At 45.3% G+C, this 15,845-nt stretch overlaps 1 protein-coding gene across 1 annotated transcript in view; it reads left to right on the top strand.

Moving 5' to 3' along the window:
* Positions 1–15,845, top strand: part of B4GALNT1 (beta-1,4-N-acetyl-galactosaminyltransferase 1) — a 106,883-nt gene that overhangs the window by 40,769 nt on the left and 50,269 nt on the right. The window contains exon 2 of the mRNA XM_083169407.1: positions 13,077–13,280. Coding sequence (XP_083025533.1) covers positions 13,077–13,280 — 204 coding nt within the window. The remainder of the gene's footprint in view (positions 1–13,076; positions 13,281–15,845) is intronic.

Below are 15,845 nucleotides of genomic sequence, written 5' to 3'. Positions count from 1 at the left end.
CATCCCTAGTTGCTTCCTGAGCGGACAGTGTGATTTCACAGAAGTGTGATTGACTTGGAGTTACATTGTGTTGTTTAAGTGTTCCCTTTTTTTTTTTTGAGCAGTGTATTTACATCTTTAATGGTACACTGATGTGGCGTTCTACACTTCAGTGGGTATACACTACAGTGCCTGCTCTCTATGACATTGGTGCTGGTTCTCTGTTCCTTCTTTTCTTATATGAATGATGTAATTTGGTCTCGGCCAGTTCATTTGAGTAGATCTGTACGGCAAACCATTTAAAAGTTTCACACTTGTGTGCCTAATAAGTCTTAAGGTCCATACACACTAGACAATGTGTATGGACAGCGTGTATGAACGAAAGCTGTCCACCCCGTCACTCAGCTGCTGGTAATACCAGTAGGTGAGCGGCGGCCGCCTGCGATGATGCAGCAGCGTACACCAGTGCTCACTGCTCATTGCTGACCCGTAAACACTTGTTGGCTTTTGAGTTGAAAGCAGCTCACACAGCAGTACTGAGCTGCTTTCAGCCCAGAATCACCCAGTGTCTATGGACCTGACTTAACTGCAATTTGTAAGCCTTTAAAGTTGTAAGCAACCAGTGACATCACTGACATAGCTGTGACTGCAGTGTCAGGAAATGAGTTCACCCTATACAACCTCCACTGACTGGAAGTGACTTTAAATTCATTTTATCATATGTATTTACAAATGTGCATTATTCTCTCATGTATTTAACTGGGAAACAGAGTGGAGATTTTTCTTCAAAGAATACAGTAGTCTGTTTTCATTTCTAATGTGCTTAAGCTCATATTTCTGTAAATGACAAAATGCTGTGAGTAGGAGCACACAGTGCACGCAGATACCCGTAAAATGCAAATGAGCGTAAACTACAGGGTGGAGAAATATTTCTGTCTCATATGACAACATATTAGGAAGAACTGTAGTCAGTTTGGCCTGCTAGCTGAGGCAGGATTCTTTCTTTCCGTATACAAAGCAGAACAATCGGACAGAAATGAGAAAGACTTCTCCAGAATGAGGTGAATACACTAAACTCCAATGATTCTATTATTGGCACACAATCCAACAAACCACATTAATATCAGGAGTCTCTTAGCCATTTGGGATAAAGGGGGCAACTTACTGTATATTATTATGCGGTTAATGGGTCGACAGTCACTAATGGTTGACCCACTATTTCTCCCACCACTCCATGCCCCCCTCATTCACATCTGTTTGATGTTCCTAGGACAGAGGAGCTGAGACTGATGGATCTTCCTCAAGATAAGCTCACGTGGTGGTGCTGAGGAGCACCACTGTTATTGTGGGTGATGTAGTGCAAAGTATATGTTCATCTACAGAAGTGTAGTGATATAGTGTAATGATATACAGTAGTACAGTAGTATAGTGTAGTGGGGTGTGGATCGTTTTATTGACCATAGTTAGGTCGACAGTCATTAGGTCGACACCTTTGGGTTGACAGGTGGGAAGGTCCACAGGGTTCTAGGTCGACATGGGTCAAGGTCGACAGGTGTCTAGGTCGACATGGGACATGCACACAGTTGGAAGTCAACCGCATCCCCTCGCATCGCTCACTTCGCTCGCAAAGCTTCGGGCACGGTACCTCGCTGCGCTCGGCACACTATTTTATTCTCCCACCATGCCCTAGTGGATGGTAGGGCATGAAATACCACCTGTCGGCTCAAAAAACTGTGAAAAAACCCATGTCGACCTGTCGACCTAACCCTATGTCGACCTAAACCTATGTCGACCTTGTCCCATGATGACCTAGAAACCTGTCGACCTTGACCCATGTCGACCTAGAACCATGTCGACCTTCCCACCTGTCGGCCCAACGGTGTCGACCTAATGAATGTCGACCTAAATGCTGTCGACGATACGACCGTATGCCGTGTAATGATGTAGTGCAACTTATGGGGGAACACAAGTGGGCATAAAGTGGAACATGCTGCTAGGGGGGGGGGGGGGTCATGTGACAAAGACGCTAAGGGTATTTGGGGCACACAGTTGGCATATGGGGACCACGCTGCTTTGGATGGGGCATGTGAGAGAGGCACTTGAGGCAAATCATGCAGGGGTATGTCGAAAACGCTGCTGTAGTGGGGGCACAGACACTTCTTTTAACTTGTTTTTAAGTTGGGGGGCCCAAATCATATCTTTGCACCTGGACCCACCTCTTGCTAGTTCCACCACTGGACCTCTGTTTGAAAAATAACTATTAGGAGTTGATTGGTTGGCGATTTATCTCTCTCTCTGTCTCTCTCTTTCTCTCTCTCTACTTTATCTCTCTCTACTTAAGCCATACTTTTATAAATGCTTCATTATTTTATAGAAGAATTACTATAGTGAAAAAAGCTAATTTAATATATCTAAAAAACCCAACTTGTTAATAATCATAGAATGTTGCACATACACCAGGCACAATTGTTAAGTATATTTTATCCAGTACTTTCACATTAATAATAAGAAGCTGTTATATAAAGGTGAAGACTGACAAGAAGGTTTCATTATAAACAACATCTATTTTCTCTCATAGGTTTTCAAAAGGTGCTCCAAGCACCTGCAATAATGACCTTGCTATTTTATTGACATATTTGTAAAAGGGAGTGGTAGAAAATATAGTAACCTGAACAGAACTTACATATCTTGCCTACAGTGTGAAACCTTTTGACCTTTGTTTCCAGTGCCAATTTATTGTGTTTTCAATGTTAACTGTAACTTGACTTCTCACACCTTCTAATTAATATTGAGTCAAACTTTCCACAAGAGAAAAGCAAGCAGGAAAGTTGATTACCCTCAAGGGTACAGCTAGGGGGTGATGATGCAGTATGTACCCCAGATGACAAAGAGCTGGAGGGAGCAGAAAACTAAAGCAGATTAAGAGGGGGTTCGCTGGGCCACCCAGATACAGAGATGCCTGGATCACCACAATTGCAATCAGCAATGCTATGGGATGCCACGTAAATTTGTCAAACAACATAATACACAATGTACATAATTTCAATTTATTTTACAAATGTGTCATTTTATGCGGATATTTTGAACATCTCTCACAGAGATGTTGGCACTCAAAGGTTTAACAACAATAATACTAGAGATGTGCAGGTTCTGATTTACTCTGATTTATTCTGATTTTAAAGCAGGATCTTATTGGCTATCCCAAATCACATGACAGTTGTTGACAGTCGATAGCCAATAATATCCTACTTTGAAATCAGAGTAAAATCAGAGCACATCTCTATATAATACCAATAATAATTAAAGGCAAAGTAAACACTTAATAATTGGGGGTTTGTTTGCAAGAGGCAAACGTTAAGACAAATGTGCCTTTTTGGGCGCACTCTTTATTCTATAAACTTGTATGATTTGATTATTTAGTTAAGACATAACTTTTAATAGACTTCTTCATATAAAATACAGGGAGCATTAAATAGGTTATTGATCAGTCGTTTAGCACATTATAATTAGACTGTCAATCAAACAACACACAACATAAAACAAAACAAGGACATACATACATAGATACACATGATTTTTGTGTGATAACCTTATTGTGACTTTTTCACACTTTTATTTGTGCACTCATGTGTCCTGTTTCAATTGCCTTAGCAAATAGCATTACTTAACATTACTCGGCTTCTCCAGCTTGCCCAGGTAATCCCACACAATTGTTTATATATAATATCTGTTTTCAGTATTAGTTTTTGGTATTCTATATAGGGGATAGTTGTGTCCCAATCTGATAGATGCTCGTCGTCAGCAAGATCCCACGTGAGAAGTGCTCCCACAACCGGTGGCTCCTGTGTATCTACTGTTTGATCACCATGCCTGTGTTACCATACCAGTTGTTCACCAGGGGTCTCCTCTCTAGTTGATAGACTGGCCCCGTGTTGGCACTGCTGGATTCCGGCCCGGGTTGGGGTATATAGGTAACGTACGGCAATAGTGTCAAATGAGACTACCAGGTTGGTTGTGTATGGGAACCAAAATATGAGTCACTTCTGCTTTCCAAACCAGATTGTTAGGTCACCCTGATGCTTTTCAGTATTGCAGGGAGACACTATAGGCTGGATGGATGAGAGAGTGCTAGAAGAAGGTGGGTCACAGTGGCAGAATGTCAGTTCGCCCAAAAATTGGACCTCTGCTTTCATAGATCTGCTTTATGCATTGAATCAAATGATGAGAGAGTCCTATATTGATGGGCTTACCACTGACAATGAATAAGTGATCAGATACAGATAGAAGGGAAAAACGAAAACAATAAAGAGTACCAATCTCTATTACAGGAGTTATTTTTGCATTAAATTGTTGTCAGATATTGGATTACTAATGTTCGACTTGAATTATCGTCTAATAAATCTCCCAGTAAACATCCAATTTATCACAGATTGCACCATGTGTATTCCACATCTATTATCTGTCCCCAATTGTAGACTATCTTGGCCAGATTATTGTGGCCCACCTTTTGTAAGGCGTGGTTGTCAGGCCAAGGTTACAGGGCACCAATGGTCTATGTATAAATATCTTGGTTGGCTGGCAGTGGACTATAACTCATATAGGGCGGGATGTATTAAAATACATCGCCGCCCTTCGCCGCCCCCCGCCGCGATGCTGCCGCATATGTACTAACGGTGACGGAGGCCCCCCGCGATATCTGTTCTCTGGTGTGCGGGGGGCCTCCGTCACCTCCCTGCCGCCACGCTCTCCCCTCACGCCGGGGACAGCTAAGCATGCTGTCCCCGGCGCTTCCTCCTCCCCCTGCAGCCGGAAGGATGTCCGGCTGCTTCACTAGGGGGAGGCAGGGCTTACCTTCCGGGGTCCAGGAGGACCCTTCAGGAAGGTAAGCCAGAGGGAGGGTCGACGAGGCGGCGGGTTTGCGTCGGCGGGCGGCGAAAAGAAGCCCATAGGCTTCAATAGGGTATCGCCACCCAAAGGTGGCGATACACTACACTGCGGTATCATTTTTGATACATTGGAAAATGCGGTAAAACCGGGGTTTTACCGCATTTTCCATTTGATACATCTCGCCCATAGCCACTTGTGGTGTCTACCTAGATTGAGCACATTGATATCCCTGTGGGAATAAATTGAATTTCTTGCACACAATTAGCAAGCAAAACATATACCTTAGTGCTAGGTGAATATAATTCAATCACAATGGGAGTTCCTGTGGTGCTTACATCACTACTTAGTTTTTTATAAAGCATGTTCTATATAGCCATACACAGACACAAATTACCACTGGCTGTCTGTACTTGACTAGTTCTGTTGTCAGAGGTTTAGCCTGTTATGAAGTACTAGACCTGATAGAGAGGGTCATGACACACATGAATAAATCAACTATTACAACAATCCACCCGCACTCCGAATACACTGCGGCACTGATTATCTGTTCTAATTGAAGCCACATCCAGTGTCTGACAGATTGAGCAGGATGCTATCTCTGTGAAAGTGACCGGAATTGCTCCGTTTTTAGTATCCAGCTGTTAAAGCAGAATAACCATTGATATATGGCTATTTCTAGTGGCAGACCTGCTTTGTGAGAGTGAGAGAGCAGAGATTATCAGCACCAATAAACTGTTCATACACGGTAACCATATGTTGCCATTAGATACAATCTGGTACATACACATTGGTGTAACAAAAGCATTACTGCTTGGTTTTAAAGATTATTGACACAAGTAAGCTGTTCATACAAAGTAGCTATCAATGTTACCTTTGGATACAATCTGGTCACACAACACATTCATGTAACACTAGCATTACTGCTTGGTTTTCTTATATGGTAGCAGAACTGCTTTATTGCAGTAGATGTGAGTAGAGATTTGTCGGCACAAAATGAAGAGAGGACTAGCCGCTTGCACTCTGTATGTGCTGCAGTGTGAATAACCTTGCTGAAACAGCGTGTTTAGATGCTGTGTGGGATACAGTGGGGGAGACCGATCGCACGCTCTTGATGAGATGCGGCGGGGGTTACCTTACTGGCGCCGTGTGTTTGTCACCAGCCGGGGGTGGCGGGTCTGGATGCAGCGGCTCATACATCTCCTCGGCTGTCCTGGGGCAGTGTATGTTTAGCTGGGAGTAGCTGGGGGCTGGAAACGCGTTTCACCTATCGGCTTCTTCAGTCCAAAAAGGCACATTTGTCTTAACGTTTGCCTCTTGCAAACAAACCCCCAATTATTCAGTTACAAATACTGAATGTGTTGGGCGCACCACCAATTTAAGACTACAAGAATTCACAAAAGTAGTCCAACATATTGGTTCAATAGATGTTTAACTAGAATGTTCTAACTTATAAGGAAAGTCTGTGCGGATCCAAAACCCCCCTTCAAAGTAAACACTTAACCAAGTGGTCCCCAATCTGTGTGCCATGCAGGGGTGCAACTATGGCGGTACGGGGTGGTACGGCGTACCATTAAAACAAATGGTGCCGGTACCCCGTACCGCCATAACAAATAGGCCGAAATATTTACTGCGCATGTGCGCATATGTAAGTGGCGGGGGGCGTGGCCACTTACATATGCGCGCTAGCGCCGCTCCCCCCCGCCGGGTCTTCCCTGCTCTCGTCTCCCCCGCTGTGTACGCGGGGGAGACGTGCTGCTGCTGCTGCTGCTGCTCTCATGATTTCGTTACAGCTCCTGCTGCTGGACCGCGCGCGGCTATTGGTTAGCGCGCGGTCCAGCAGCAGGAGCTGTAACTATCAGGAGCAGCAGCAGCACGTCTCCCCCGCGTACACAGCGGGGGAGACGAGAGCGTGCGGGCGGGCAGGCACAGGGGGCTGTGTATGTGCCTGCCTGCCGGGGGGGGGGGGGGGTTCTATCCCCCTGGGCAACGAGCAAAGTGGCACAGATATATCCCCCTGGGCAACGAGCAAAGTGGCACAGATCTATCCCCCTGGGCAACGAGCAAAGTGGCACAGATCTATCCCCCTGGGCAACGAGCAAAGTGGCACAGATCTATCCCCTGGGCAACGAGCAAAGTGGCACAGATCTATCACCTGGGCAACGAGCAAAGTGGCACAGATCTATCCCCCTGGGCAACGAGCAAAGTGGCACAGATATATCCCCCTTGGCAACGAGCAAAGTGGCACAGATATATCCCCCTGGGCAACGAGCAAAGTGGCACAGATCTATCCCCCTGGGCAACGAGAAAAGTGGCACAGATATATCCCCCTGGGCAATGAGCACAGTGGCACAGATCTATCCCCCTGAGCAACGAGCAAATTCAGTCCACCTTGGCATCGGCATGAAGCCCCTGGCATTGAGCATGTAGGTAAGTGGCACTTATGTGTCAAATGTGTATGGTGTGTTATACAGTATGTGTTGGGCATTGCGTAGTGTTATATAGTATGACATGGGCATTGCGTAGTGTTATATAGCATGTGATGGGCATTACACTGTGTTATATAGTATGACATGGGCATTGCGTAGTGTTATATAGTATGACATGGGTATTACAGTGTGTTATATAGTATGTAATGTGCATTATGGTGTGTTATATAGTATGTAATGGGTATTACGCTGTGTTATATAGTATGTAATGGGCATTATGGTGTGTTATATAGTATGTGATGGGCATTACAGTGTGTTATATAGTATGACATGGACATCGCGGAGTGTTATATAGTATGTAATGGGCATTACGGTGTTATATAGTATGTAATGGGCATTACAGTGTTATATAGTATGTAATGGGCATTATAGTGTGTTATATAGTATGTAACGGGCATTATAGTGTGTTATATAGTATGTAATGGGCATTACAGTGTTATATAGTATGTCATGGGTATTGCGGTGTTATATAGTATGACATGGGCATTGCAGTGTTATATAGTATGTCATGGGCATTGCGGTGTTATATAGTATGTCATGGGTATTGCGGTGTTATATAGTATGACATGGGCATTGCAGTGTTATATAGTATGTCATGGGCATTGCGGTGTTATATAGTATGTCATGGGCATTGCGGTGTTATATAGTATGTAATGGACATTATGGTGTGTTATACAGTATGTCATGGACATAGCAGAGTGTTATATAGTATGTCATGGGCATCGCGGAGTGTTATATAGTATGTCATGGGCATTGTGGTGTTATATAGTATGTCAGCGGGCGTACAGACTCTGTGGGGGGGGGCGGTGGCATGTAACCACCCCCCCTTGTGTCATATGACCACGCCCATGGCCACTCCCCTGACCACGCCCATTTTTCGCTGCGCGCCGAAGGCGCGCAGCACAGTACCACTAAGTCGTTTTTTCTACTCGCACCACTGGTGCCATGGCACCCTTGGGTGCCTCAGGGCACTTCAAAAGGTACCCTGAGTTGGTGGTCCAGGACCAATTAAAATTATTTATGGTCAATGTAAAAGGCAAAACTAGTGCTTTTGGCCTCCAACAATTATGTGGGCAAACCTGTCTCTCATCACATAACTGAACCCAAGGATGACATATAAACTGACATATATATTTACCTAAATTTATATATTTTTTATGAATTTCTCAATATCAAACTTTAGCCTATAAGTGCTGTGAAAACATTTCTATTACACGAAGGTGCTGTGATTGTGAAAAACCCCAGAAAAGTTTTGCGCTCCTCCTGCTATCATAAAAAATGTCCCTTGCAAAATGTCTGTCACCTCACAGCAGAAAGTTATTATGGATGCTAGAGGAGGCCGAAGCTTCCTCCAGCAACCTCAATAACTGCTGTAAGGGGGTGGCCATTTTGTGAGGGGCATTTTTAATGACAGCAGAGGTAACGCAGACAAGTAATTCTGAAAATTCCAGCGGCAGAGCAGCAATAGCCCTGCAGACCCCTGGCTCCTATGCTTACCCAGCGCCTCCAAGATCAAGGTTAGATCACTGCTCTGAAGTTTAGTGTGTTCACTGTAATATATGGAGGCACTCTCCATTTAAACAAAAAAAGAAAGAAAGAAAGCACTTTCGAGTTTAATGCTCCAGACCAATGGCATTCAGTTTGGAAGTTGGGGTTTCCATATATACCAGTAGCTCACACAATCAATAAAGGACCTAAAATCCACCATGTAGCTGTGCAATAAAGTACAATTGTTCGTAAAGTTTCATAAATTCCATCCACGCAGACTCCAATTGGGAGAGGTAAAGTAGGCCGAAGCATGCAAGGGGAAGCAGTACACTAATGTATACATGCTCAGGTCTCAGTGAAAAACCCATGTCCACCTTTTCAATATTGACCGTTTGTCAGTCGACCTGCACAGGTCGACCTTTTGCTGTCGACCTTTTGCTATCGACCTAGACATTGTCTGTGAATTATTCCACACCCATCTTGGGTAGTGGATGCAGTCATAATATTGACACCACAATGTCATTAACCATGTTGGCAGCTGTAGAATGGCAACAGGTTGACATGTGAAATGTCCAAATTTTGAAGGGACTGTTGGGCTAGGTTAGGCTACAGAATGGGAAGATTAAGGTAAGGAACTTGGGAGGGAGTTTGGGTTAGATTCTAGGGGACAGATGTATCAATCAAAAGTGATAAAATTGAGAACGACCAGCTAATCAGCTCCTAACTGCCATGTTACAGGCTGTGTTAGAAAATGACAGGTAGAGGCTGATTGGCTGGTTGTTTATCACTCTCCACTTTATAATCTTGTGAAGCTTTATACATCTGGCCCTCTGGGAGGTTTAGAATTAGTCTATGGGAGGGGAGGAGTAGGATATGGGAGGATTAGGAATAGGCACTAGGGAGAGGATTAGGGTTAGCCTATGCAAGGGTTAGGGTTATGCACTTGGAGCAGGGGTAGGTTAGGGTTAGGTCTAAATTCAAGTGGGATAAAGGACTTCCTGATGTGACAGAGGAGGAGAGGGAGCGGAGAGAGGAGGAGCAAGGCCGGAACAAGGAACCCAAACTGATCTTCGTGGGCTTACTTCGCTCGCCACACTTCGGGCATGGTGGCTCGCTCCGCTTCACTCGCCACCTGGTTATTAAAGGCAACCAGTGATGGTGTGGATAGTGAAGGATCAAGCCACGCTGACCTTGCTCCTCCCCATGGGCGTGAAAGGTCTTTTAGCCCACTAGAATTTGAGTTAGTTAGAATTTAAGCCTAGTGAACTAGAATTCACTAGGCTTAAGGTCAGAACTAGGGGGAGGGTTAGGCACTAGGGCAGGCATGTCCAAACTGTGGCCCTCCAGCTGTTGTCAAACTACAAGCCCCATCATGCCTTGCCACAGTTTTGCTATTAGGGGATGCTAATACCTTGGCAAGGCATGCTGGGAGGGGTAGTTTCACAACAGCTGGAGGGCCACAGTTTGGACATACCTGCACTAGGGGAAGGCACTTTTCTTACAGTCTAATGTTTGGTGGTTTCAAACCACCAAACAAAAAGAAAAAAAACTATCATAATACATGAATGAATTACGTGTGTGAACGTTGGTTTCTCTGGGCTTTTCTATGCCAATCATCCAACAAACAGGAGAAAGGAATGGGAGTGTCCGCTGCCTAGTTACTGTACATTCTTCAGCAGTGAGTGATGGATCTGCTTCTGCAGGAAGTAAAGAAATAAAAAGCCTTTCACAGTATATTTTTTTTAGTGAGAATTGTATGTATAGTAAGCTCACATGAACCAATTATCCTTTGTAAAATGCAACTTTACGTTCTCTTCGAGCATTTTATTAATAGTCTCACATAAATATTATCTCTGATAAGAGCTTTTTTTTTATAACTTATTCCTCAGGTTTTAAGCAACAGCTAAATTGCAAATTAAAATGTACATTTACAAACAAGAAGGTGAAATACATTGTGCAGCTGATACTTCTTGCAGTCTGAGAAGTTTCCTGGAGGTGTATGCGGCTGCTCAGTCTGTACACCAAGTGACTGGATAGTATCCAGTTTGGCCAGTAACGTGTGTTGCCATTGGACACAGATTCTGTTGTTCAGACAATTTCCATTACCCACCGAATGAGATCATTTCCCTCCATTTTTTGTGTGACTGCTCAGCATATAGGAAAAACAAACATTCAGCGCTTGTAGATATGAATGACAAATACTGTACGTGTTACTGCTTCAGATACACACATTTTAGTATTATACAACTCAAACAGCTACAGCTACTGTACAAATAAATGTGCTCCTAGCCAGTGTTTACATGTAAAAATACCTATTTAACCCTTTGAATGTCAAAGTTGCTGTGAGAGATTTTCACAATATCCGCTAAATAAAAATGCCAGTGCCGCTCACAGCGACTGTTCTGTTTTTTTGGGTGAAATATTTAACTAAACAATTAATTGACTTGTATTTGTGCTAATTTATACAAAAAGAACAGTCGCTGGCATTTTTTTGCGGATATTTTGCTTATCTCTCACAGAAACGTTGGCACTCAAAGGGTTAATAGCAGTATATACGATTGGGCTATATATCGTGTCATATGCATTTTTTGACACTTTACTAGAAGCTTGGCCAATCTGTTGTGAAGCTACAAATCCTAGCTCGCTTTACCTGCTGATTGGTGGTCAGGCATGCTGGTAGTTTCACAACAGCTGGAGAGCCACAGGTTGACCAGGCCTACTGTATTCCATAGCTCCCAACTGTCCTGCTTAACGCGTGAATGTCGCAATTTTCCTGCCGGGGGGGGGGGGTGGGCAGTTGGGAGTCCCCCTCCAGCCTGAAGAGAATAGATGCTATTCAGAGACGCAAAGCAACGGAAAACGGGGGTGTGGCCTTAGGACGCGTCATTCCGCAAGGTCATGCCCTCTTTTCACAGGCCACACCCCTTCACCACGTACATGTCCCGATCGGCAAATAACAAAAGTTGGGAGGTATGGTATTCTATAAACAAGAAAGGAAAGAAAGTTAGCTCAGCTGGGAGGACTACACACAGATCCATGTGGCCAGGCAATTTGTTCCTATTCTATAAATACAGAAGCAGGATATACTATATGAGCAACTGATGTGACTTAAATTGTTTTGTTGTTAAGGTACCCAAGCAATTATTTCTACATACAGTGCTATACTTTTCTAATCTAGGCTTCTAGAGGTAGGGAGCTGCCAGGTATTGAACACTTGAGAAATTCCCCTTTATGGCCAGTCGATTTTAAATCTGTGATTCTGATTAATTTCCAGCACCCATTATGTCAGGGTTGACTACCCTCCTGGAATGGCCGGGAGTCTCCTGAAAATTGGGTCCCCCTCCCGGCCCCCCGGAAAGGTGTGCAACCCTCCCGGATTCAAGGGGACCTCCACTGCGCCCCCAGATCTGGGCATCTTCCCCCGACCTTGGCATTTAAATGCCGCAATCCGCAGGTCTCAGAGGAGGGGGCGGGGCTGAAATGTCACAATCTCACCATTTTAGCCCTGCCCCCTCCACAGAGATCCATGAATTAGGCTATTTTACATCCTGGGAGCAGGGCTTAATGACATCACGCTCAAGCCCGGCCCCCCCAACGGCTGCTGAAAGTCTCCTCTCCGGGCTTCTCCCAGAGAGGAGACTCTAAAAGTTGGCAACACTGCATTTTGTTATGATACTTCCTAACATAGTGGCCTCTGTGATTGGGACCTGTACGTGGAGCAGTGTCTTGAAATGGGGTGTGGCCTCATGGGAATGTGGCTCCCATGAGGCCATGACCCAGTTTTGCTGCTGTGGGAGTATGGCCAGTGCTCTGGGAGCTGCTGGCCATCCCGCCATCCCCTCTGTCTCACTGAATGGATGTTGTGCGCATGTACACAGCGTCTTCACCACTGCTAAGCTGTGTTGGGAGCAGTAAGCTGACATTTTGCCTAGGGTGCCGAAAAACATTGCAACAGCCCTGTTCCAAGTGCTGTCATCACAATACCATCCCAGAATGTAAAAAAGAGAGCATGCTGTATGTGCTCAGTACAATGCTTGGGAAATGTAGCCTGGTATATATATGTCTGGAGTTTGCCATCAGTATCTAAATACAAACCATTCATTGTTAAAAAGAAAGATGCCATTCAGCCATTCCCTGTTTATGTTCTCTAGCAAATCTGATATGTGTATATTCCTAGTATGCTTCCCTTCTTCACACTTATGTACTAACAGCCTGGTATTTATGTGTTCATTTCAGAATGCGTGGCATCAGGAAGCTGTGCTTTGTTCTGGTAGTGCTCGTACCAATGAGCTACATCTGCTTTCACATGTGGCACAAGTCTGACAAAGTGGTAGCGATCTCGAACAGAGACTCTCCTGAAGATGTGCTGGATAGTGGTATATTGCAACCACTTGATAAATATGCTCACATATCCCTGAAATGGAAAAATGATGTTATTGAGTATGTACCTAAATATTAATTTGCTTTTTATAGATTGTATGTTATATGCCATAAATGTTATGTGTCGGACAGTCAGGGTTTGCAACATGGTGGCCAATATACCAAGAGTTTATGGTCTCCCTACTATTGTAGAGACAAAGAGCTCGATTCAGACCTGATCGCTGGACTGCAAATCTTTGGAGCACAGCGATCAGGTAAATGCTGAGTTCTCCCCGCCACTTTGCACGGATGCAAATACGTGCGCAGCCATGTACATGTAGATTTACTTGGCACTGCGATGACCGTGGGGAGATCGAGTCCGCTGATGACATCAGCTGCCCCCCCTCCCCACATGACCATTTGCATTTATAGGCGGCACTCCCATAAAACGCAGAGGTGCCACCTACAAACGCCCCCCCCACACACACACACACACACACACACACTGTCATTCAGCTTGCGAACAGCCAGCGATGGCTAGCCATCACTGGCTTTGTTCTAAAGGGGATCCCACACATGCACACAGCATAACGGTCATTCGATAAGCGTCTGAGTCAGGCCCAAAGTCCAGTCTGGTACACATAAGTCTATTTGGGGAGTTGCCAAGTTAGTTAACAAGATTGGGGCTACAAAGAGCCTAGAACTGGGCTTTCCTGTAGGACAGCATTGGGGCAGCTATATCAAACCTGAGTGGAGATGATGTCTACAGCAACCAATCAGGTTCTAGTTATTATCTTGTACATTGTGTAAAATGAGAACTAAATTCTCATTGATTGGTATGACCAACATTTCCACTTGTCTTTGTAAAGGTTGTGTTGTCTAAAATGATTGGTACTTGTGTAGTTTCACGGCGCCACCGCGCGCACACTCTGTCTCTGAAACTTGGCAGCCTGCCAGAAGCTCTGTTTAACTGTGCGCGTGCCGCTCTAGCTGTAAGATACTTATTGTCAGCTTACGTTATCAGCGTAGCGCCAGGCAGCAGCAGCAGCATTGCGCTGACAGGTCACTGTGGTATTTGTAGTTCCACAGTGAAATAGGCAGCCCTGCGCACCTCTGACAACAGGGGCATGTAAAAGTGGACACCCCGGGCACACCCCGGCACACCGCTATCAAAGGGGGAGTCCCCATGCAGATGCTAAATTTAGACGCAAAAGCGTCAGAAAACCAGACTACCTGCTAGCCGCTAACAAGCCGGGGTTTCTGGACTTAGGCGCTTTAGCGTCAGAAAACCGGACTAACTGCTAGCCGCTAACAAGCCGGGGGTTTCTGGACTTAGATGCTAAAGCCTCTGAATTTAGTTGGGACTAGGGGTACATCTAAATTTAGATGCTAAAGCATCTAAATTTAGTTGGGTCTAGGGGTACACTATTGAAACCTGTCCACAGTGCCACTAGTCGATGCAACAGCTGTCGACCGTGTAAATCCCACTATCCACGCCAACCCGAAGCGTGGCGAGCGGCGGCGTAACGCGTCCTACGACCTTTTCATACCCCCACTATCCACCTTGGTGTGGAGGTGAGAATAGAAAGTGTGGCAAGCCACCGAGCACGAAGCGTGGCAAGTGCAGCGAGCCCCGCGAGGGGACGCGGACACCTGTGAAGCCCGCGAGGGGACGCGGATACCTGTGAAGGTATCCGCGTCCCCTCGCAGGGCTCGCTGCGCTCACCACGCTTCGGGCTCGGTGGCTCGCTGCACTCGCCACACTTTCTATTCTCAACTCCATGCTGACGTGGATAGTGGGGGTATGAAAAGGTCATGGGACGCGTACCGCCGCCCCTCGCGGGGCTCGCTGCGCTCGCCATGCTTCGGGTTGGCGTGTATAGTGGGATTTACACGGTCGACAGCTGACAATACGTAGCTTACAACGTAAGGCGGCACACGCACAGTTAAACAGAGCTAGAGCGGCACGCGCACAGTTAAACAGAGCTTCTGGCAGGCTGCCAAGTTTCAGAGACAGAGTGTGTGCGCGGCAGCGCCATGAAACTACACAAGTACCAAATGGTTATTTAGAGACCGTTAGGAGTCTTGAAAGCTGCAAAATACCCTTTAACCCCTTGAGTGGTGGGTCTTGTTGGGGCAGGACCAACCTACCAGGGATCCCACCACAGAGCCCCCCCCCCCCCCCCCCCCCTCCTGTCGCTCCCCCTCATCTCTGCTCTGGCAACCGTTTTAACTCTTTCTTTAACTTTTGAAAATTGAAGCACTGCAGGGATCTGACTGATCCGTCCATGCTTCTGCAAATTCGAATGGCAAAAGGTGATCTATTTGCCACTTGTATTTTGAGCTGAATTAAATTAATGGCCTACTTTTCTCAGGCAAGTGATTTCCAAGTAGTCCTGGTGCCTATGCAAAGTCCTGCCGAGTTTGGCCGATGGTCAAGTGATTCGTGCTTGTGTTTTCTACCATGATTTTCATTCGGAAATGAGCAAAGTCATACAATTTTTCGGTTTAGTACATTTCCAATGTGCAATTCCCGGACGACAATGGGAGATTTGTACCCATTTGACCTAAATTCGTTCCTATTCGATCTTAGTAAATTTTCCTAATAATGTCTGAATCTTTAATCACTATTGCTATTGTATTTTT

The sequence above is a fragment of the Crinia signifera genome, chromosome 2 (assembly GCF_055691185.1).
Source record: "Crinia signifera chromosome 2, ASM5569118v1, whole genome shotgun sequence".
Taxonomy (NCBI): Eukaryota; Metazoa; Chordata; class Amphibia; order Anura; family Myobatrachidae; genus Crinia; species Crinia signifera.
The sequence above is the reverse complement of the archived record's forward strand: the minus strand, read 5'-3'. Positions and strand labels throughout refer to the sequence as shown.